The sequence below is a fragment of the Lampetra planeri genome, chromosome 2, assembly GCF_965212315.1.
Source record: "Lampetra planeri chromosome 2, kcLamPlan1.2.h2, whole genome shotgun sequence".
In the NCBI taxonomy this organism is placed as follows: domain Eukaryota; kingdom Metazoa; phylum Chordata; class Hyperoartia; order Petromyzontiformes; family Petromyzontidae; genus Lampetra; species Lampetra planeri.
The window spans coordinates 29,099,196-29,123,218 of NC_136108.1; the positions used below are offsets into that span (position 1 = coordinate 29,099,196).

At 49.1% G+C, this 24,023-nt stretch overlaps 1 protein-coding gene across 2 annotated transcripts; it reads left to right on the plus strand.

Annotated features, from left to right (window-relative positions):
- The first annotated feature begins 9,953 nt into the window (after positions 1-9,953).
- Positions 9,954-23,375, plus strand: LOC144730915 (uncharacterized). 2 transcript variants are annotated; one of them, XM_078611774.1, is made up of 7 exons: positions 9,954-10,670; positions 12,435-12,521; positions 13,181-13,394; positions 15,368-15,620; positions 17,403-17,515; positions 19,217-19,366; positions 22,017-23,375. In XM_078611774.1, exons 3-7 carry the CDS (start codon positions 13,281-13,283, stop codon positions 22,977-22,979), a joined length of 1,593 nt encoding a protein of 530 aa, XP_078467900.1. In that variant the 5' UTR covers positions 9,954-10,670; positions 12,435-12,521; positions 13,181-13,280; the 3' UTR covers positions 22,980-23,375. The 2 variants fall into 2 exon arrangements, with proteins under 2 accessions (XP_078467900.1, XP_078467910.1); XM_078611784.1 differs by having other exon boundaries at positions 22,092-23,375.
- Positions 23,376-24,023: the final 648 nt, after the last annotated feature.

Sequence of the window (24,023 nt, forward strand, 5' to 3'; positions counted from 1 at the left end):
TCAAATTAAATATCTCTTTACACGTCCGTGTGTAATCCGCCTGGATTGGTTGAGTAATCCCGTTATCACCTTGGAATCACCTTGCTCTTGAGAAGGATTTTATTTTGATTTAAAGCTTTCGTGACTGCAGGGATTCATATTCTTGGTTATTTCGGTAAAGTCACGTAGAAGGGAAACAATAAAATAATAATAAATTTAAACAATAAAATTCTCACGACGTTTCGACTGCAACACAAGCAATCATCATCAGGTGTGAAATCCACAGCAAGAAAATTTGAAACCGCCACTTTTTGCAATCGAAACGTCGTGAGAATTTTATTGTTTTATTTTTATTATTTTATTGTTTCCCTTCTACGTGACTTTACCGAAAGAACCAAGAATAAGGATGTATTTCTTCAAGGGTGAGCGGTGGCACACTTTGCAATGGACCTGGTGATCAATCGGTCACGCAGCGAGGGTGGGGTGCTGATTTCTTTGAATTGAAATAAAAGTGGTGGGGGGGGGGGTCAATTGAGAATTGTTGAGCAATGCGTCTTCTGTTTTCCAGGCGAGTGCATGGTCAGTAAAATGTGCGCAGTGGCTGGCCAGCAATAATTAACGAACGGGACAAACCCGTGTGTTACGGGTTAATTCTAGATTTGAAGCTTTCGTGACTGCAAGGATTCATACTCTTAGGTTTTTTCGGTAAAGTCACGTAGTTATGGGTTACACAGAATAACAACCCTTGATCCATCCACTGCTGGATAAAAGCGTCCCCCAACCCCCATGTCAGTGCTGGGGTATTGATATTTACAATACTCCACCACGCTGCTCAGTGCAGGTTGGTCAAAGGGAGGCCATGCCCAGTCCAGATATTACTCACGGCTGACGTTATCCAGGGAGCCACGGTGGCTAGGAGATGTTAACTACCTCGCCTGGTATGCAGGAGCTTCCTGGGTTCGATCCCGACCCTGACGCCTGCTGCTGTATATTTGGAGTTTGCGTGTCTCTCTCCCCGTGGTCACGTCGATTTTTTTTCTTGGCCGCTATAAATGTCCACTTGATGAACCATTTCGCTGAGCTATCATTTGTGGCCAGGTCGCTTCTGAAAAAGAGCTGTACGGCTCAGTGGGTCTTAGCTGGTAAGAACTTTATTATAGTTTAGTTTATTGGTAGCTATCTATCGAATTCAGGTTGCCGGCTTCATAGCGCAGTGTGTTAACCACTGCGCCACCGCTCAATCCCGAACAGAATGTGTAATGTTGATGTGACCAGTAAAACCTCTGGAAACTCGTTCTCAGGAGAATCCTGCATTGAGGACATATGGCCATGTTACGTTTGCGTGTTTGCCATGTGGGAAGGAAATTGTAGTATCCGGAAAAACCCCACCACGTATACGAACGGGTAACAATCAAAGCTCCACAAAGAGAGATTCGATATAATCCACCGCTATTATTTTGCTATCTCAGGCCGCTCCACAGTCTGAGTGGACAAGAACACCGTGAAATTCCCAGATACCCGACGAAACCTATAGAGATCTGACGATTTCAGACGCATTTGGGATATAGTTTGTATGGACAAAGACAAATACACCCCCCCCCCGTATAGTATTTAACAGACTTGGGACAACTACCTATATATGTATGTAGAATCTTCGCACCGTTACGTAGCCAACCACGTTGTTAACGAACACCTATGAAGGCCGGCACGGGCACCCGAAAGATTAGGTGGCCAACATCACGCCGGGCCGCCTTTGTCTCCCCGACGCTGACGTTTACACACCGCAACAGGTGCTCATTTAAGGAAGCAAGGGAGGCCCAGGAGCGATTCAAATATTCGCCACGGCTATTTGGCCGTCGCGAGCGGGAATCGAACTTTTCATGCGCTAACCACTACCCCCCCCCCCCGCAACGCGTTCGTACGTACTGACACACACACACACAACGTGCATGCAAGCGGGCTGCCTTTGAAGTTATTCACGGGCACCCAGAGCGCGAGTGAAGAGCGTCGCGGGCTATTACCTCGCCTATCGTTTGTATTTTACCAAAGCGGCGTTTCAACTGCGAGACAAAGGGAACCGTTTATGTGCGCGTGTGTGTGCGCTCTCTCTCTCTGCTCTCTCTCTCCTTTCTCTACTCTCTGCTCTCTGCACTTGCGCGCGTGTCTGTGTGTGTGTGTGCGTGCGTTGTTAGGGGTTGTGGGTTGCGGGTTGGAGGTGATGGGGCAGTGGTGGATCATCATCATCATCATCGCCTGATGCTGGCTGGCAGGCAGTGTCGGCAGAGAGAGAGATGGATGCGGAGTTGTTGTTTTTTGGTTGTTGCTTTTAAGCCCCCGTGTCCGGCCCTTTGTGGAGAGGGAGGGACCTGTGGTGGCTTTTCGTCAACAGCGGTGACCTCGCCACAAGGCACCGGGAGCTCTCTCTCTCTCTCTGTGTCTCTCTCTTCTTTTTTACGATCAGTGGAAACAAGAAGATGCTCGGTGTAGTCGGCACTTTGCTTCGTTCATCATTTCGTAATTTTTTTAATTTTTAAACTTTGCTTTATGTAAACCCCCACCTCTCGCTCACTCTCTCGGTCACTATCTCGCTCACTCTCTCGCTCTCTCTCGGTCACTATCTCGCTCACTCTCTCGCTCTCTCTCGGTCACTCTCTCGGTCACTCTCTCGCTCACTCTCTCGGTCACTCTCTCGTTCTGCACGCAGCCCTTCCCGCAGTCCAACGGCCTCCGACGGGTAGCTCATAACTGCATGCAGAGCTCCCCGTCATCTGCCACCGAGCACACGGCCTCCTCTCTCTCTCTCTCTGTGTCTCTCTCTGTGTGTCTCTGTGTCTCTCTCTGTGTCTCTCTCTGTGTCTCTCTGTCTGTGTCTGTCTGTCTCTCTGTGTCTCCACTGCCGCTAATGAACGCGACAGGCGAGCGCGGTGGCACTGCAGGGCAAGGCAACGATGTGCACTCTACTAACTATTAAGGGGCCGCTGCTGCTGCTGCACTTTCTCTTCTTACCCGGGCACGGTGTCACCCCATGCATGAAAGACAAAGATCCCCCCCCCCGTGTAGCCTCAGACTGTTGGGGGCAAGTGATGTTAGCGAGCACCTATAAAGGTCGGCACGGCACACGAGGGGGTGGGTGGCCAACGCCACGCCTGGCCGCCTTTGTCTCCCCAGTGGCGATGTTTACACACCGCGCCAGGTACTCATTTGAGGCTGAGTCGACCTAGGGGAGGCTCATGAGCGGTTCAAATAATCGTCACTGGCGTTGGCCGTGAGGGTTCGTAGCGCAGGACGCTAACCGCTACACTACCGCTGCCAAACACCATACACACAGACGCACACGGGCACACAGACGCACACGTGCACGTCGACACGTACACACCAGACATTGTGATGCGCTTAGCGCTGTTGGAGTTACTTTCTCTTACAAGACAAGGACCCCCCCCTCTCCCCCCCTCTCTTCACGCCCCCCCCCCCCTCTTCACCCCCCCCCTCTACACCCCCACCCTGCCCCAAGCCTTAACTGGCTGTTGGGGAAGCTCAAGGGATGGGTGGCCAGCACCACCCCGGCCGCCTTTGTCTTTTAAGGCTGAGTATACCTAGACGAGGCTGGTTCAGATATTGTACACTCAAGTTGGCCGCGAGTCGGGAACCGAGCCCAGGTGGCCGTGGTGTTGTATTGCCTGGCTTGCAGCGAAGTACGTTCATCACCACGCTCCCCACAGATACATACACATACACACACAGAGACAAAGATCCCCAATATAGCCTTCAACAGGCTATTGGGGCAAGTCCTTTTAAGCGACCAGCTATGAAGGCCGCTCCGTCACAAGAGGGGGTGGGTGGCGAGCACCACGCCCGGCCGCCTTTGTCTCCCCAGTGCTGATGTATATAGAAACACACATACAGGTATGCACACACACACACACGTGATCTCGAGATACGATCGCACTTAGTCCCTTCACAAATCCAAACACTATGAACACGAATGGTATCTGTTGGTGTGAGTAGTGGGAAGTAGCTTTACACTCGAGATTGTATTGGGGTTGTTTTTAATACTGCAGACGGTCACGATATTTTTGTCAAATGCACGTTTCATTCATTGCGCGTTTCATTCATTGCTCGTTACGTTCATTGCGAGTTGCATTATACTCGGTGTGACCAATCGACTGCGTATACACAATGAACACACTAATTAACAGACTAATTAACACACTAACTAACACACTAATTAACACACTAACTAACACACTAATAAACACACGAATGAATACACTAATTAACACGCTCAATTAACATACTAACTAACACAATAATTAACACACTAATTAACGCACTAATTAACGCACTAATTAACACACTAATTAACACACCAACGCAACGCAAGTTGCTCCAATGTGCTATGTCTAAGTAGGGGTATATGTGTATATACAATAATTAGTTGTATACACTTCCCATACAATGGAAACGTATATATGTACATTGTGCAAGATAGCAGGTACTATGTACGCGTACGCGAACGTTACATGTTGTAAAATAAAGTTAATGTGTGTGGATTATTATTGTTGATATTGTTGCTATGTCATACTGTCATATTGTTGTTGGATATATTATAAAACTAATATCGTTGCTGATGCTGTTTATGTTATCTGTATGTCATATTATTGTTGTTGTTGTCGATTGAAGGTGAGACCGGCGAGTGTCATTGGGAAACAAACAGCAGGAAATTCACGTCGCTTGCAGTCCTGTTGAGTTATATCCCACGCGATCACGCGGGCAGTACAAGTAAATTGTAAACACGCCGAGGAGACATTTTAAACAAAAAAAAATTTCAGTTGTATTAGCTGTCAAGGACATTGTACATAAAACGATATTATCGTGCGTCCGCTAAGTTTGGTTACAGTTATTAACTTTTTTTTGTCATGCCCCGACTAAGCTAAACTTTCATATGTGTGGAACGTTGAATATGTGTGCTGTTTGTTGCTGGCGAAGTCTGTTCTCTCCATGACCAATCCGCTGCCGGATTGAGAACGGGTTGGGCAGTATTATTATTATTGTATATTATTACACATACATGTTCAAGTAATCATTTGTAAATGAGTTTCTTATGTAAATAAAATTGCTATTAGGCATGCTAACAGTAAGAGCGAGTGAACAAAAGTTTGTGTTAGCGCGCTGCTTGTATACAAACAAATACACAAAGACAAAGATCCCCCCTATAGCCTTAACAGACTATTGGGGCAAGTGCTGTTAACGTGCACCTATGAAGGCCGGCACGGCACACGAGGGGGTGGGTGGCCAGCACCACGCCCGACCGCCTTTGTCTCCCCAGTAGCGACGTTTACACACCGCACCAAGTTGTCATTTGCGACCGAGTCGACCTAGGGGAGGCCCAGAACCGATTCAGATAATCGTCACTGGTGTTGGGCCGTGAGCGGGAATCGAACCCGGGTCGCCGGGTTCGTAGCGTAGCTACGAACACACACGCACATTCATTCACAACGCACATAAAATTCGCCTGATATAGACCTGTAGAACAGCACGTAAATGTATATGTTATGTGGCGTGTGTGTGTATATATATACTGTATTAGGTGTTTGCGAACAGCATTTGCCCCAACAGTCTGTGAAGGACATACGGGGGATCTGTGTATTTATATACTGTATATACTGCATACACATACATTTGGATGTAAATGCGATGTGTGTGTGTATATCCTGTACATTCATATTGAAGTTTGTCAATGTCAACATTCGCTGTGGGTCTACAGCAGCGTGCACACCTATGTAATAACGCGGTGTATTAGTGTCCAGTACTTGACAGATTCAACACACGAACAAGATACACGTTGGCACGTGCACGTTCTATAGGACACACGTATTTGAATACTATATATAAATACGGCATACCTATATACGTCTATGTCCATACGCTGTAATTACGCACCATGTATGTGTACGTGCATTTTTTTGGTGGAGCGATGTCACATCGGTTAGCACACTGCGCGATATCAACCCCTGCCCCGCCAGAGTTTGAGTCCGGGCCACGGATAACATCAGTGGCGAGTTATCGGAACTCGTCTCTCCCCCCCCCGTTCCTCCCAAACCTTCATGAACACGCAGTGACCAGCGCGGTGAAGTATGGCAAAAAAAAATCGCCATGACCGACGCAGTATGGGAAGCTCTCGATCCAGCAGTGAATGAACACGTGGGCTGTGTGATACTTGATTAGACCGATGAAAGAAAGAAGAATAGATACCAGCAAAAAAAAGGTCCCATCGATGTTATTACACTATCCCTCCCCACCCCACATTTGTACACACACAAACTAGTTACATGTTTTTATACTCCATACGTGTAGCAAATAGAGTAGTGTACGCGCGCGCGTGTGTGTGTTTGCGTTTGTAAGTACATCTTCTTTTTGTCAGTACATATTCCATATTTAAACGCGTGCTTGGAATTACACCGAGAGACAAAATAATGACCGCGGTGCATGCGCGAATTATCAACAATCAGAACCATCATATCGGCAATTTAAGTACATTGCCAATTCAAATATATTGGCAATTATCGGGCATTGGGCCGTCACGGCGAGTACGAGTGACGGAATGGCAGAGTAGTCCGAGAACTTTGTAATACGACGACCACCACAACACATTCGTACGCGGTGTGCAACCACGACAAATAATGGCTCCGTAGGTCTTTAGCAGGCGGTCGAGGCAAGTGCTATGAAGACCGACACGGCGCACTAGCGGGCGAGTGGCCAACACTACGCCCGGCCGCCTTTGTCTCCCCACTAGCTGATGTTTTCACACCGAATCAGGTACCAATTTAAGGCTGAGTCCACCTAGGCGACGCTCAGGGCCGGTTCAAATATTTGCCACTGCGGAAAACGATCTCGGGTCGCCGGATTCATGGCGCAGTGCGCTAACCACTGCACCACCGCTCCCCACACATTGCATATCTATATACACACACGCACAAATGGTAGCGCAGGTCGGGTGCATGTGTGGCCTTCCACAGTTTTTTTCATTTACTGCATTTACTTATGTGGATGTAGATCAATTGTTAATACTCGTGTGTGTTTTTTTTACAATATACTGCGCTATCTACCACAGCACGCGTCTTATCCATGGCAAATTGCCACTTGAGCTGAAATACGCCACGATTGCGTCTTGTTATTGCAATCTCTTGCGTGCGTCTCGCCGTATTGCTCATTGGTCTATAATGAGCCCAATTTTATGGGCAATTTAAATAAGAGAGACAAAAAATTACACTCCTGCGTGGAATTGTTGAGTATAATTTCGGCTTACATGTTGTTAAGTTCCCTTTTTAAATTGAACTATAGGATCAAGTTGTTTACCTCGGTTTGAGTAAAATCGCTCAACTCATTCGTGTCCGTCTCGTATTTTGCATTTTGAAATTACCGTATTGTATTTTGATTTGAACTATATTTTGTTTCGGTTGTGGAAATGTATAGCAGCCAAATGCTCAATGCATGTTGATTCTAAATGCGGAGGGAATAATTGGAGGACCCAGCGAAACAGTATTTATTATTTTACCAAGTAAGGCCCACTGAGCTACATAGCTCTTTTCAGAAGCGACCTGGCTAACACAAATGATAGCTCAACGAAGTGGCTTATCATGTGGAAATGTATAGCAACCAAACCCTCTAAACGCGTGATGTTGATTTTAAATGTGGAGGGGAAACAGATGAGGTCTCGGAAAAAAATCCACGCGATCACGGGGAGAGAGAGACACGCAAACTCCAAATATACAGGCGTCAGGGTCGGGATTGAACCCACAACCTCAATGTAACAGTTAGTCATCGCAAGATTAAATTTAAAACGGAAGCAGCATTGCAGAACAGTACTTATCTATAAGATATAACGTACAATATGAACGCTATTTTACAAAACAGCATGTAATAAGGATGATGCCGTTGGGTAACAGGTTAGCAATAATCGTCGCTGGTGTTGACAGTCAGCGGGAATGAAACTCGGGTCGCCAGGTTCGTAGCGCATGGCGATAACCACTGCGCCCCCGCCTTTGAAATGTGGAATTTCCCACCAATGGCTCATTACTGTAGGTCGCACTCATTACACACACAGTGCTTGCCACAAATGAACCACACAATACCTTGCTGATCGCGTCAAGGAGCATAAACCATCACACAAACTCCGGTCACCCTCGCAGCGACTTTTGGCTAACCATCGAACAAATATGGTCATTTGCGCTTCTCCGGCCGTCTGGAACGCTCTTCCTTCCGATATTAGGAAGCCACTGGAGCTATGCACTTTCAAATCTAAGTTGAAAACGTATTTCATTTAGAACTGATTTTTCCGTTTAGTTTGATGTCCTTCCCCCGAACATCCGATTCGCACGGTTGGCTTACGTGCGTTGCGAAAGAAGTTCAACATACATACGTACGTACAACTTAAACGCTGAGCACAAACAGAACAAGCTCTAAACGCCAAGCGGCCAGCAACAAACGGCGCTATTAAGGGTGAAATAGATGAGCGTGTAAAAATAAATACTTTACTTGCATTGAGCAAGGTTATACGAACTTGGGGAGAGAAATAAAAAGAGACTGTGGGAGCGAAGTTCACAGCCCCCGTCGTGCAAAGGATGAAGCAAGCAACAATACACGTGTGTTGACCTACACCTGACCTGCAGGTGACCTGCACATGTGACCTGCAGGTGACCTGCAGATGCGATTAAACCAGTCCCGGCCCCTGAATGAGATTGGGGCCTAGTCGACCCTGGCGAGGATTTGAACTTATAATGTTTGCATCAGTCTGCTGTCCCACCCGAGTAGCACATATCTACTTAAGATTCGTGCTGTCTGTGACTCAGAGGCGGATCTCGAACCTTTATTTAAATAGGGCCCTACATTAATAATTAATAGTTGCATTAAAACATTGCATTTATTTTTCTCTGGTACATATCAATATCGAGGTCTCAAGCGACGGCCGCCACTACGCTCCCCCACCCACCCACCCATCCGAAAATTGTATTTCCCAAAAATCCGAATGTTCCCATTAAGTATCCCAAAGATGACGTCCCGTAGGTTGGTTGATCGGTTTCACTCATTGGGCCGGCTCAGCCTGACGTACCACAAAATGCTTCAAGTCTCGTGGCCAAACACTTCCGATCCTCGCCATGAGTGAAGACAATCGCACGCCTCCAGTGGAGTGGTGGCAACTGCTACACGACGTGGCGACTTAATCTTTCGTGTGGCTTTTGTCCGAACAAAAAAGCAACGCCATTGGCATGGCTACATTGGTGTGTTATCGTTGTAAGCCATTCCACGGCAGCATCCAGGGTGCTGAGTGCAGTAGTCCGCTTGCTTCACCAAAATATCGCTGCCGTGCGTGTCACGGTGGTGAGATGTTAACCACCTCGCCGGGTATACAGAAGGTCGTGGGTTCGATCACGAATTCTGACGCCTGCTGTATGTTTGGAGTTTGCATTTTTTTCCCCGTGGCCGCATGGATTTTTCTCGGGGTCCTCCAGTTTTTCCCTCCGCATTTAGAATCAGAATCCGTTTGGGGCATGTGTGGCCAGGTCGCTTCTGAAAAAGAGCTATATAGAGCTCAGTGGGCCTTACCTGGCAAGATACAAACAAAATATCTTCATTGTTTAGTTTATCCGTGGTTAGCTATCGAATTCAGGCTTGCCGGATTCACCGCTCAATCCTGAACGGAACGTGTGATATTGATGTGTATCCAGTAAAGCATCACTGAGTTTCCACACTCGTTCTCGAGAATGTGCGCGATTGTATTGGGTGGACAGTCGTCCGTGATGTACGCCTCATGGCTAGCACCTCACCCCGTTCGCAGTTTGGTGGAGTCTTTGATCTTCAATTTTTGGAGTAAATGTCCACACCTCCTTCTTCTTATTCTTCTTCCTCCTTCGCGTGGTGTACGGACAACCTCATTATACTCTATCGCAACATAAAAATAAAAGAGCGGGTCCCATTGTCATCGGAGCGACAGAGAGAAACCAGACCGTCCCTTCGTCGGGTGCTCAGTAAGCCTCGTACCACGGATTCATCGACAGGTAGATGTAGCAGTCTTAGAAAAAAGACAACAACAATAACAACGAGCGCTCCTCCTTCTACCCCACCCATCCCTGTCGTGTCCCCTCGACCCAAGCAGGTGGCTCCTCCCGTCTCTCTCTCCAAGTGGCCTCTCTCGTGACACGCTCTCACATATAAACACTCCCCCGCACGGAGACACACACACACACCTGCCCAGCGGGCACACACAACACGGTGTGCTCTACAGAGTCAATAGGTGGTCGGCGTGAAGAGGTGCCCGCGACTTCGTAGAACGGCGCGCGTGGAGATAGAGGCACGGACCCAGTGCAAGTCGTGACCAGGGCCTCACTCTCTCTGTGTGTGGCTACTCCGCCTGCCCGCTCACCTGTGCGGGTTTCACCTGCTCGCGCTCAGGACAGCATTGACAGGCGGGCTGCGAGCACAGTTCTGTGTTGTGCCTACAACGCGTGTGTGTGTGGTGTGTCGTTGTCTTGTCCACGTGTGTGTGTGCGTGGGTGTGTACACGTGCGTGCGTGTACACGTGTGTGTGTGGTGTGTCTTGTCCACGTGTGTGTGTGCGTGGGTGCGTACACGTGTTTGTGGGTAGACACATCACTGCAAGAAGCGAGGGAGCGGCTATCGGGTTTCTACTGAAGGTAGGCATAGCAGTTGGGGTTGGTGGTCCATGCCAGCCTCATGACACTCACTTCCAGTGTGCACCACGAACCCACACACCCGAGTTCACTCGTATTGCGCACACACACACACACGGGCGCGATATAACAAACTGCGGACTGTCATAGTGTAAGCTAATCAATGTATAACCTTAACGGAATGTTGGGGCAAGTGCTGTTAGCGAGCACCTATGAAGGCCAGGACGGCACACGATGGGGTGGGTGACCAGTACCACGCCCTACCGCCTTTGTCTCCCCAGTGGCGATGTTTACACACCACTCATTTTTTTAGGCTGAATCGACCTAGGGGAGGCCCAGGACCATTTCAGATATTCGTAACTGGTGGTGGCCGTGAGTGGGAATCGAACTCGGGTGGGCGGGTTCGTAGCGCAACGCGCTGACCACGACACAACACACACGCATTGCGGTACAATGCCCTCGTTTTAGTAACCAGAATTGGATAATATTGGTGAGGCACTGGCACACACGCAGCCCAGATGCACCACAGCAGTGTCAGGCTGCAAGAATTAGTCAACGTTCTCAGACACTATGTTTCTAGGAGTTAATCCGGGTACTAATCTATCGATTTAAAGTATTCACTTGTTAATGTGCGCACGCTGCAGATTGTATCGTGTGCAAGTCAATATTTGCTCCATTGTAGTACCAAATTTTACGATCTTGCTTTTGTCAATTGGATGGCCCAGGTCACTCTTACAAACGAGACGACTGTCCTGGTCTCTCGATTTCTCAACTGGTTCAACAAATAAACGTAAACTTAACAGTATTGTATTGCAAAGACAAAGATCGCCCGTATAGCATCTAACAGACTGTTGGGGCAAGTTCCGTTTGCGAACACCTATGAAGGCCGTCAAGGCACGCGAGGGGGTGGGTGGCCAGTACCACGCCCGGCCGCCTTTGTCTCCCCAGTGGCGATGTTTAAAAACCGCACCTGGTACTCATTTTGGGCTGAGTCGACCTTGTACAGACAGACACATAGTAGAGCTGTATACCATTCATTGTGTACGGACTGGTATTAAATATAAATACTTGATGGCATAGTGTCAGTGCTAATGTGATATCTAGCTTGGCGAATGAACGCATGCTATGCGTTGTTAAGCATACAGACCAGCACGGTTTATAATTGCATACGTGGTGTGGCGTATGAAACGCGTTCAGTCGACACGTGCTATTCATCATTATCATTATGAAACTTGTTTAACTAAAAAAAAGTCTCACTGAGTCTCATGACTCCTTGTTTACGAGGCTCCTGACAAGTTTTCGTAACGAGGGGCGATAATTTGCTACGCATAATGCCACTTAAGGAATTCGCAGCAAAAGTTTTTTTTTTCATTTGAGAAAAATTTGGAGCACGACAGCGGCACACAATAGCATCCTCTTGTCACTCGTGTCGCGGGATATTTAACCTTCACTTCGTAGCATACGGCGCTTATTCTATGATAATACATATACATACACCCGCTGCGCTAATAACCAGGGCGGCCGCTGGTTTCGAACCGTGACCCGTGAACCTCTGGGGGCGAACGCGCTGCCACTGGGCAATGTCACCACTAGAACATGCCCCGTCAGTGCAAGACTGGACATGTTAGGGATATAATAGAGTTGATCAATGTACTGATAATATATAAATTCTATCGCATGATGATTAGTGATATAATAAATGTAATAACGAGAATGCCCTTACTCCAGTGAGAGCCTCACTGAGCGTTCATGGTTCTCTCTTCTCAGGAGGGTCCTGCCACACTGGGATGACAGTGTTTGGCTTGCCTAAGGACGTTTCAGTGCCCGGTGAAGATCCAACGCGCATAAGAGGAGGTGATACTGAACGCTCAATGCTTCTCACAAATAGAGTCAGTCATTCCTTTGCTCTACTATCATCATATCGATATGCTTGCAGCGAAAGCTTTACACCAACGGGCTATGTAAATATGTTTGACAACTGTGTACAGCTGTGCTATAGAGTAAACTGCATATCCTAGGCGGTCGGGCGTGGTGCTGGCCACCCACCCCCTCGTGCTCGCTAACACCACTTGTCCCAATATACTGTAAAGGCTATATGGGGGACCGTTGTCTTTATCGGTGTATGGATATCTTGATATCGCTTTCTATACGTTATTATAGCCGTAGACGTTTGCATTGACTGAGTATGCACATACACAGGTGAACATACCTTTGTACGACATGCATGTGCACCTGTACACATACAATGCATAGTCTACTTGCAAACACACATACCCATGCATACGCGTGTCTCCATAACGCACACGCGGACGGCTACATACATGCGCGCACCTGAAGATCGGGTGGTGGGAGACTTGTCAGCGCCGATCTTGGAGGTCGCTGTTTGCGTCTCGTGTACAGCTACGGGGGGCGGATCTGGCTGGTGGCAATGAGGTTTCGTGGTTACATGAACGGCACTGGCCATGATGACACATCGCCCCTTGACCTGAGCGTCTGTGTGTGTGTGTGTGTAGCCGGACGACATTAGCATCACCATCATCGGCATAATCAGCATCATCAGCATCATCACCATCATCATTGCCATCATCGGCATCATCGTCGTCATCGGCCGCGATGCTGAAGTCGGAGGGTGGCCACCCGTCTTTCCTGGATCTGGGTGACGAGGTGGACGTGACCGGGCAGGGCATGCGCCTCGCGTGGGACATCAACGACCCCAAGATGCCGCAGGTGCCAGGAAGGAGGCTGAGGAATCAGAGACGCTGAGCCAGACGGCAAACACCGAGAAGCCTGGATTTTCAAATTTGGGATTTGGCCTCCCGTATTCATTGATGATGATGATGATAGTAATATTTTGCAATTATATGGGGCTTAAATATGCACTATAAATAAGGGCCTTTGCCCGAAACGTCTCCTGGTATATGTTTTTCCCCTTTCAAGGCCACAGTGTTAGTTACGAATGTGGCGAGTTGTATTGGTGCTGTTAATGTTGCTTGTGCAACACTGCCAATGCAACATCACTAATGAAATAATAATAAATTTCGATTTAAAGCTTTCGTGACTGCAGGGATTCATCTTCTTGGTTCTTTCGGTAAAGTCACATAGAAGGGAAATAATAAAATGAGAAAAAAATAAAACATAATAAAATACAATTCTCACCACGTTTCGGCCACAACGCAAGCAGCCGTCCCCAGGTGAAGAACAGGTCTGTCGGAAAGACTTCATCGAAAGAACCAAAAAGATGAAATAATAATAATGTCCATTTAAAAAACAGACACGGCTCAAGCCACGCACACGCGTTAAGGACCTTTCTTTTGGCCAACCATTAAACAAAGACGGCCACTGCATCGCGCGCTTTCAGATGCGCTTCTGCGGCCCTCTGGAACGATTTTCCTTTCGATGTTAGGAAGCCACTGGAGCAATATACTTTTACAATCTAGGGTGAAAACGTAATTCTTTAGAAGAAGTGCGGTCGCCGCATGTACGTCTCTTTATAAGGAACGAAACAGGTGGACTTCTCCACAAATCTGGCCGTCGCCTAATGAAGCTAGTTGTAATTACTGGCGAAGCGTCGTACTCAGATTGTAAATGTTGTGGCTTGGCTCTCCAACACACCATTGTGCTGTTGTACTAGTGACGAATTGGCCACGTTCTGTTTACGTGACAACCCTTACTAGTTGGCAGTGTCGGGTGGTGGCGGGTTTAACGACACATTTATATTTTTACCTGATCTATCCAAAGCAAACCTTTATTATGGATGATATTGGTCGCGAAATCCTGCTACGTGTTAAACCTTTTTAGAACAACTTTTTGTGTTTATTGTTTCTGCCCTCTCCCCGCATTTTCGATTAGCAAGGTTGACTCCGTACGATACGAAATAAGTTCAACATACATATATACACACACAATCAACTGCAGGTGCCTGTTGCTTCCAAGTTGTAAAAGCGAGCGGCCGATTGAGATCGAGTGTTCGTGTACGTACGTGAACTTAAACATACACGCTCATCTCAATGTCATTAAAACTTTAAATCCTTTACAGACGTTGAAGAGACGTTGCACACTGTATATATACACACAGCATGTTATTTTAATAATTATGATACCAAACACACAGGGTGGCTGAAAAGTCAGGACACGTAGGGTTATTTCTTTTAACAAACGACATGCGATCATGAAATGTATTTTAACAAATGTTTACATTGACTCCCATTAGCATGAATGCACGCACGAATTCCTTTTTTGAAATAAATTTAGGATTATTTTTTTCTTCCCCAAACGAGATTACAAGGCGTGTAATCTTGTAATATTAATCATACATTTTTTATTACGATTTTTATTATTGTTGCTGCGTTGTCGCAATTCATTCAGGCATCTTCTTGGTCGAGTTTTGTAAACTACAGATTTGAGACGAGCCCCACTGGGAGGCAGACCCAGCAACGCGGCCGTCTGGAACTCTCCTCCTTACCGATATTAGACAGAATACCACTGGGAGCTATGCAACTTTGAAGTCACCCAGATTGAAAACTAATTTCTTTAGAAACGTATTTTGCGTTCAGTTTTTTGTCCTTAACCCCGCGCCTCCGACGAGCACGGTACGGTGCGAAAGAAGTTCAACGCACGTGCTCCATACACTACACGGCACCAATGTGTCCTCCCCCCCCCCCCCCGCTCCGCTCTTCGTTCACACCGCGGTGCCTGCGCAGTGCATCAAGCAGCCCGACGCGTTCAAGGAGTGGCCGGACGGCTACGCGCGCTTCGTGTACAGCTCCGAGGACAAACACGCGCAGCGCCACCTCAGCGGCTGGGCCATGCGCAACACCAACAACCACAACTGCGCCATCCTCAAGAAGTCGTGCCTGGGCGTCGTGCTGTGCAGCCGAGGATGCCTCCTGCCCTCGGGCGCCCGCCTCTTCCTGCGCCCAGCCATCTGCGACAAGGCTCGACAGAAGCAACAGAGTAACGCTCGCACGATCTCACACCGCGGGGCCTTTTCGTCGTTCGACGTCTGGCACATCGTCCGATGAGGCCGGGTTGTGGTAATCACCGGCGAGACGCCGCCGTGCTTGAATGGTAACCGTGGGTTTACTCTCCAGCGCGCCGGTGTGGTGAATTGGCAGCTCGTTGGCACGATTTTTGTTTACGTGACGGACACAAATTGGCTGTGTCGGGTGGTGGTGGTGGTGGTGGGTTCACGACGCGTTTATATTTACGCGATCTAAACCCATAAACCATGTATGATGAATAACGCTCGCACGCACGCACGCCCGCATCTCGTTCGTTCTCTCGTTCTGCAACAGCTCTCTCCTTCACGAGGCTCCGTCCCAGGACGGTGTATAAACACGCTCGTCGCCGATTGCCTGAAAACATCTTAGCATGTAGAGGACCGCAGAGCATTTGCTGTTAGCGCTGGCTGGGTGGGAAAAACCGGAGGACCCGGAGAAAAATCCACGCGACCACGTGGAGATTTGAAGGCCATTGTGTGCCACCGGCATATCACCCCCACCGAATGTGGTTGTCAGCCTTGCTTTGGCAACTGTTGTACCCCTCCACCCACCCCTCTTGTTGAATGTTTTTTCAACCTCCCTTGCCTGACCCAACACGGGTCTGATAAATAAATGTACGAATAATAATGAGCATCAAATATTCTCACCCGATTGTCCCTTTTGTGAGGTATCCTGACGAGCGAGTAACTTGCAAGCGAAATAAAAAAAAAATTAAACGGACGCTCTGCTTGGCGTGACGTTATTTGTTTGCGCTCGCTGATTACCCTTGGAAACCCGCGTTGTTTACGATCAATGAGTTCGGAAATATCTTTAAGATCGTTCGAGGTTACCACGTGAAATTCAATGTTATCGTAGTTATTTTATATTTGCATATTCACACGTGATTATTCACCAATGACTCTCATGCACGATATAATTTCACGCGTGTACCGCCTGAGACATTGACACGTGCACCCCTGGTTGAACATCACTGCACGGGTACCAACAGACTGTCGTCGTGTTAAATGAACAACGGCGACGCGGTCACTGGCTGTAAAGTTTGAGCTCATGACCTCAGCTGTATCGATGATAAACTGCATGCCTGTCCACCCACACGGTTTACCCGCATTCTTGTACAAGGAAATTGAGTTGTGAGGTCCACACGGCGTACAGCCATTTTAACACGGGCAGCCAAAGAAATTTTGTCTATTTGTTTGTATTTCTCGCTTGTGATGGGACTTGGTAGAATAAACGTTGAGATTTATAAAGGGCACGGCATGACCAACAAGGTCTGAATTGGTCTGTAATAAGGTAGGGCACTGATAAGGAGTTGACAGGTTATGTAGTGGTGAGTGTACTAGTGGTAATTGTTTTTTTACCCTTCTATCTGGCAACAAAACTGACACCTTTTTTACAAGGAGTCATGTTTACATAGACCACAATACCTGCAATCATAATGCAAACAAAAAACATAACTCTAATAATGTGCACTGTCCTTGAAGTTGATTGGTCCACACCCGAGACAGCTTTCCTTAGAGCCTAGTCTCAAATGGGTTGGACCAGATGACGCCAAAAGGCGCCTGACCCAACACTGATAAGGAGTTGACAGCTATGCAACTGTGGTGGTGGTCGTGGTGGTGGTGGTAACTCGGCGTGTGCTGCGTGGTTAAAGCGATCTGACGACACTGCGGGCAGCGGGCAGGCGCGCTGCGTCCGCTCCTCGTCACCAGAGCGCGCGTGGCCTTCTCCCCCGCAGAGAAGATGTGCCCCAGCTGCCAGGGCCCTCTGGAGCTGGTGCCGTGCCGTGGCCACAGCGGATACCCCGTCACCAACTTCTGGCGACACGAGGGCAAGCTCGTGTTCTTCCAGGTACCGCGCGCGGCCAGCCACCTATGCGAGCCGTCGTGAGACACGCGTTTTAAATATTGAGCCGTGGTGAGCCAGACTGAAGCGGTGGGCCACAGCGAGCCATAGTGAGCTGCGGTTCAAATAGCGAGCCGCATTAAAGCAGTGAACCACTATGAGCCGTAATATTCCACAATAAAAGAGTGGGCCATAGTGAGCCACAATAAAAAAAATAGCGAACTGGTTCCAAATACGCATACATGTTGAGTCGCAGTGAAGATAGACTCTCATTGTATTTGCTATCAAAATTACAGCAAACTAAAATGTCACAATAAAGACAAGCCAGGCTTATTGCACGTGTCCATTAGACACGTCAACAGCCTCGGCATTGGCGTGTCCCCTTCCTCACCCACCCCACCGACCCTCTGTAGAGTGCTGTATGGTAGCTGCGATAAGTCAACAACGCTACGATATATCACACGATATAAGCTCCATGGTTATCGTATCGTCCGTTTCACTCAATATCGCGAGATCGTTATTATTGTTGCTCGTTAGATCGGTTTTTTTCGTTGATAAATTAAAATATATATTTGATTTCCCTGACAAGATAGTGCGAAAATCAAACTCAATAAGGCAAGTTGCAATTTAAATAGCTATTATCCCAAAAAAATGTGTTTTTCTAAACGTTTCCTGGAGTAATTGACAGTGGCGATTTATGACGTCATCACCTTCGTTGCCTATTTACACATTCAGTGTAACTAAACAGCATGTGCGTCAGAAACTCTAATGATTGCGAAACAAACACGTCTGGCTTTAGTTGAATAATGTAAGTCATCTTTATGAGCACGTACCGGACGCGTAAGCAACAAAGTACAACTGGGTTTATTTTTGCGCAGGTGTAGCCCATTGGGTAATGAATGCCTATTGCCGATGGGGACCGGGTTACAGAATCGAAACCTCCTTACTCCACCAGTAAATGTACTGAAACTAGGCCACGTTTTGATTTTACTTAACCTGGAAAAGTCCACTGAGTTTAACTCTTTTGTCAAAAGCGACCTGGCCACAAATGGCAGCTCAACGAAGTGGCTTACCATGTGGAAATCAATAGCAGCCAAATACTCTAAACGCGCGTTTCTAAATGTGGAGGGACACCCCGGAGGGCCCGGAGAAAAATCCACTTGACCACGGGGAGAGAGAAAGATCCACGCAAACTCCAAATATACAGCAGCAGGCGTCAGGGTCGGTATCGAACCCACAGCCCAACAGCCAGCAAACAGGGGGATGCAAGCACTTGTGAGATCTCTCCAACCCGTCTCTCACCGCGAGCGAGAGTGATGGCGAGCATCTTGGTGAGAGACCTATACCCAGCGCCGGATAGATCCTGGCTGCTAACGACGACGACGACGGGGATGATGAAGCCTAGATTTGAAGCTTTCGTGACTGCAAGGATTCATATTCTTGGGTTTTTTCGGTAAAGTCACGTAGGTAAAAAAAATAAAATTAATAAAAGTAAAATAAAATAAAAAAATAAAATAAAAATCACGACGTTTCGGAGGCAACACAAGCTTCCATCTTCAGGTGGAACCGTCACAGCACGCTTGCTGTATCAAGTAACTGAGGAGTTACTTGATACAGCAATTTTTTTAACCTACGTGACTTTACCGAAAAAACCTAAGAATATGATGAAGCCTCTCGTGATCATGCAAGCGCTGTCGCTGCGCACAGGCCAAGGGGGTTCACGATCACCCGCGACCCGAGAGCAAGACGGAGGCAGAGGGGCGACGCTGCGCCGCCAAAAAGCGCAGCGCCGCGTCCACGCTGAGCACGGGCGCAACGCAGCGGGGGAAGCGGAGCGCCATCCACGCCCACGCGCAGGTGCACGCGCACGTGCACGCGCACGCACGCGCGCCTATTCACGAACACGACACCACACGCGCGCGCGATGGAGCGCGCGCGCACACGCGCGCGCGTGCAGTCACAACCACGTGCGTTGGAAACGAAGCCGGCAGTGGTGGCGCAAATGTTTGATGGGGCGGTGGGGTGGGAGGATGGATGGCATCTTGAACCCGGGCGCTAAAAGATGTCTCGCGACGGGTCTGCCCGCTCGCGATATGAATACCGTGCAGCGAGACGCCTCGTCGTCGGGTATAAAGGCCCTGATATCCGATGCTCGTGTTGGCATCGCCCCTTGATCAATGTGTAGAAAATCCCATTTTTCCTTTTTGTGTTTTTTTTTCTTTTCCTGCGGATAAAGTATCACGGGTCGCACAGCAGTGGTGGCAAATTCATACATTTAGTCGCGTTTACCTGCAGGAGAGTAACCCAGAGAATCAGTCTGTCTAAAGCAACTGCAGTTCCTTGTTCGAACCTTAGTGTGGTTAAGATGAATCATCCAGCACTGGAGACAAATTAATAATTGTATCTGTCTTCATCTGCGGACATGACAAGTTACTTCCAAGTTAGAGGCAAATTCATGTGATGCAAAATCCCCTGATTGCAGGGAACAGGTGTACAATATATTTTTCTCAGCACTTCTCCCGAACAATCCTTTAATATGCCCTTGTATCCTTAGTTTGAATTACCAGGGCTGAAATGTAACCAGATTATGTTCACAACCAAATGTTGTATGATGCGGTTTTTGTGCAGTCGTTGGTGACTGGGCTAAGACCATCAACTCGATGCACTTGAGAACCCAGTGTCAAAGGTCTGACCCTCTGAACCACGCGGTCACATCACTCGCTAAGTGAGCTGAACACTAGCCGAGTTCCACAGTTGAGCAAACGGAAGTGAATATCCACACCTCTCTACTCCAGATACAGGGCCTTGTTCTGAGCCACGGCTCAGCTGTGGCTTGGGCGCTTACACGGCTCTGCTCAGGCTTGAACCGCTCAGTTTCCTGTCAAAGACGCGCGAGTGAGCGGCTCTGCCATGATCCGGGGACCATAGTGAGAGCCGGCTCAAGTTAAGGAAGGCTCATTTGAGCCAGAGCCAAGCCTCAGGCAGGCCGTCACGAAGAACCCAGGGCCTAAAGGTTTCACACTCAGCGTCAGTGGCGCCTTTGATGCTCCAGATTCGGGAGGCCACAAACTCCGCCGTGGACTTTTCATGTTCCGATCAACAGAGCCAAGCCTCAGGCAGGCCGTCACCAAGAACCCAGGGCCTAAAGGTTTCACACTCAGCGTCAGTGGCGCCTTTGATGCTCCAGATTCGGGAGGCCACAAACTCCACCGTGGAGTTTTCATGTTCCGATCAACAGAGCCGGCTCAGATCACGCGCAGTCGTCAGATGTCGAGTCGTCTGCGGTGATCTCTGCTTGGCGAGTGTTGTGATTTTGATGCGACGTGGCTCGTGTTGATGCTACGTGCGCTTGCCTCTGAACTGCGTGGATTTTTCTTCTTCTCGCAAGCTGCTCGTCGTACGACGATTATTATCTCTGTAAATATCATCCATCCGAGATGAAATACGATCCCGATCGCGAAAAAACACCCCATAAACGCGCATATTACCACACACTCACTGTATGCACGCACAGTGCCCGCTGTGGTGACGAGATGAGTGAACATCTTTTTTTTGACGATGAGTCTACTTATTCGCGTATAACAAAACCAATTATTCGAATTATGTTTTACTTTAAATACTTATAATCGATCAAATAAAATGTCAGTTAAACTTTCTGCTCATTAATAGTGGCCGTATGTTACATATAGGCCAAATTTACTGGAGTAAGTGTTTAATAACAAATGTTTTTGTTTTACCCTTGATACTTAATAGTCACGAAGTATTATGGAAAGAGCAGGTAACTGCGGTCATATGTCATAGTTTGATAAGTATCAGCAATTTATCTTCTTGGTTCTTTCGGTAAAGTCACGTAGAAGGGATGCTGTCTTTCCGACAGCCCTGTTCTTCACTTGAGGACGGCTGCTTGCGTTGTGGCCGAAACGTCGTGAGAATTGTATTTATTATGTTTTATTTGTATTATTTTATTACTTCCCTTCTACGTGACTTTACCGAAAGAACCAAGAAGATGAATCCCTGCAGTCACGAAAGCTTTAAATCGAAATTTATCAGCAATTTGTCCTGATGATTTACAATTCACAGGTTTTCCCATCCACTTTTTATACCCAGAAAACTTAGCAAAGTAGGTGATGTTTCCCCCCCCCCTGGAATTGTGATAGCAAACATTGACTTGGATATATTTTGTTGGGTGCGGGGAAAGTGGCGCTGCAAGTGGTGCCACTGTGCCATGAACCTGACGATTCCCCGGTCATGGCTGACGTCGGCAGAGAGTTGATATCGGCAACAGTCTTTGTTCACCCCCACTCTGAACCAATTCACATTGACCAAGGCGGTGAAGGATGGTCAAACCGACATGGCGTGGGGAAGCCTTCATCCAGCAGTGAACTTACAAAGACAACATTAATAACATCTTTTAGGGGGGGGGTATAAAAGTTGGCTGGAATAACCCAATGTTGTTGAATGAGGCCAAGACTGCAATAACCTTTGTACCGATGGCATTGGATTACAGGCTCCCGCTGGCACGTGTGACACCAGGAGAGGTTACGATTACCGTTATAGAATCACGGACGTGTCTCCGTCGCAGCTCATCAAATACCCGGGGTCGTCGAGCTACGCGATGATGCCGCCCTCCTTCTACCGCCCCGACGACGGCTTCTGCAGGGAGCCGAGCGCCTCGGCTCTCCCATTCCAAGGAGCTTTCCTCTCCACGGACACCACCGAGCACTACTCGTCGCACACGCCGGCGGGATACGAGTTGCCCTACCCCGGCTACGGCAGGCTGACATCGCCGCTCGCCACCCTGGGCCAGCACGGCGGGGGGCCCGCGCCGCCCCCCACGCAGGGCGGCTACGCCAGGGGCGGACCCCGCTCGTGCGTCGACGTCTCCCGTCCGTTCATCGCCGGCTACGAGCGAGCGGGAGCCGCCGCCGCTGCTCCTGACTGCCTCCGCTCGGCGCGCGTCACCACCTCCTCCTCCTCCAGACCCGCGTCGGCGGCCTCTGCCTCGTCCGGTGGCCTCGGGCACGCGGACGACCCGGCGCTGTCCTACCACTGCATGCAGGAGAGGCCCCGGCAGGCGCCCGACGGAAAGCCGCCGCCGCCGCCGCCGCAGTCGCAGCCCACGGTCGAGACCATCATCACCACCACGACCAAGGTGTCGTACCAGGCGTACAAGCTGCAGCAGGGGCAGCACGGCACCTGCGCCGAGGAGGCGGCGGCGGGGACGGTGGTGGCACCCGGCGGCGCGGCGCAGGGCTACGGCTACCCGCCCGTGGTGCAGCACGGCGGGTGGCCCGAGCTGGCGCTCTCCGAGGCCGGGCTGCCCGCCAGACTGGCGGCGCCCGCGTATCTGCAGTCGCCGGCGGCGGCGGCGGGGACGGTGGGGACGGTGGGCGCGGGGAGATCCGACGGGATGGGCGACGGGAACGCGTCGTGCTGTGCGCCGCTCTACCACTCGCGCTACGACCTCTAGCGCGGGTGCCGCTGGCGGCGGTCACCGGGGGAAGGTCGCCGAGGACGCGAGCGAGACTCGGTGGCCCGCGGGGCAGTAGTCGGTGGGAGCGCACCGAGGTGGGCGTTCCCGCTGCCCCCATCCGTGCTGGCTGTCGAGCGCGATCTTCCCCGGTGACCGACGCGCACGCGACGGCAAGTTGACCCAACGTCCCAAAGCAGCGTCCTCGTGGGGGGAAGAAGAGATTCCCGTGATTAATGTTACACCTCACAGCACGGCGTCAGCGGGAGCGCGCGTGACATAGACTTGTGTCGTCGAATTGACCGTTGCCATGGGATTATTTATCGTGTAAACGTTATCTCCATCATCAAGCTGCGGGCGTGCCTCATGAGGACTCGGTTTTTTTTTTAGATAAAATGCAAGAACTGACGACCCGTGATCATTTTCAGTTCCAGTTCCTCTCTGCAGACATCACGTGGTTAACGCAGATGGTGGGCCACGGTCCAATTTATGATGGATGTGCACAGGCACTGAGCAGTCAGACTGACTGAATAGGAATACATCATCCGGATTCAGAAGAAATCCATTCCATGTGAGACAGCGACTGTTCGCGAATCTCAGAGCGGGGTGAACATTTTATTGCCGACTGAAATTCTTCGTCATCGAACAAGACCGACAAGAACGATCAGGCCGCACCATACCGCGATGTTCTCACGAGGGCATTGGCTCGCAACGGAACCAAAGTGAAAGGAACTCACGTGATTTGTCTGCGAGAACTAAGAGGAAAACCCCATATCGCCTTGTCCTTCTGCACATGCCATGGCCAGTCAATACGTCCTCTAACTTCCCTTCTGTTTGTCTCCACTTGCGTTTGTAACTCGAGTTTGCGTCTGTTTAGATCGCATCCACTCTCCCTTGATCTTCACGACCGGCATTTATTCATAATACCCCCCTCCCTCAACCAGCTCGCGTGCTTGCTCTATCTGAATATTGCACCACCACGCAGCATGTGTGGCACGCTTTGAAAGATGTCTACGTGGTGAATGATCGGGCAGCTGGTCAGAA

What these genes read in the sequence shown, in the direction of transcription:
- LOC144730915 (XM_078611774.1), top strand. Translation starts at nt 13,281, where the DNA reads ATGCTGAAGTCGGAGGGTGGCCACCCGTCTTTCCTGGATCTGGGTGAC. An exon ending in GCAAGCTCGTGTTCTTCCAG is followed by an intron (nt 17,516 to 19,216) that starts GTACCGCGCGCG and finishes CGCTGCGCACAG; the next exon opens with GCCAAGGGGGTTCACGATCA. An exon ending in CCATCCACGCCCACGCGCAG is followed by an intron (nt 19,367 to 22,016) that starts GTGCACGCGCAC and finishes ATTGGATTACAG; the next exon opens with GCTCCCGCTGGCACGTGTGA.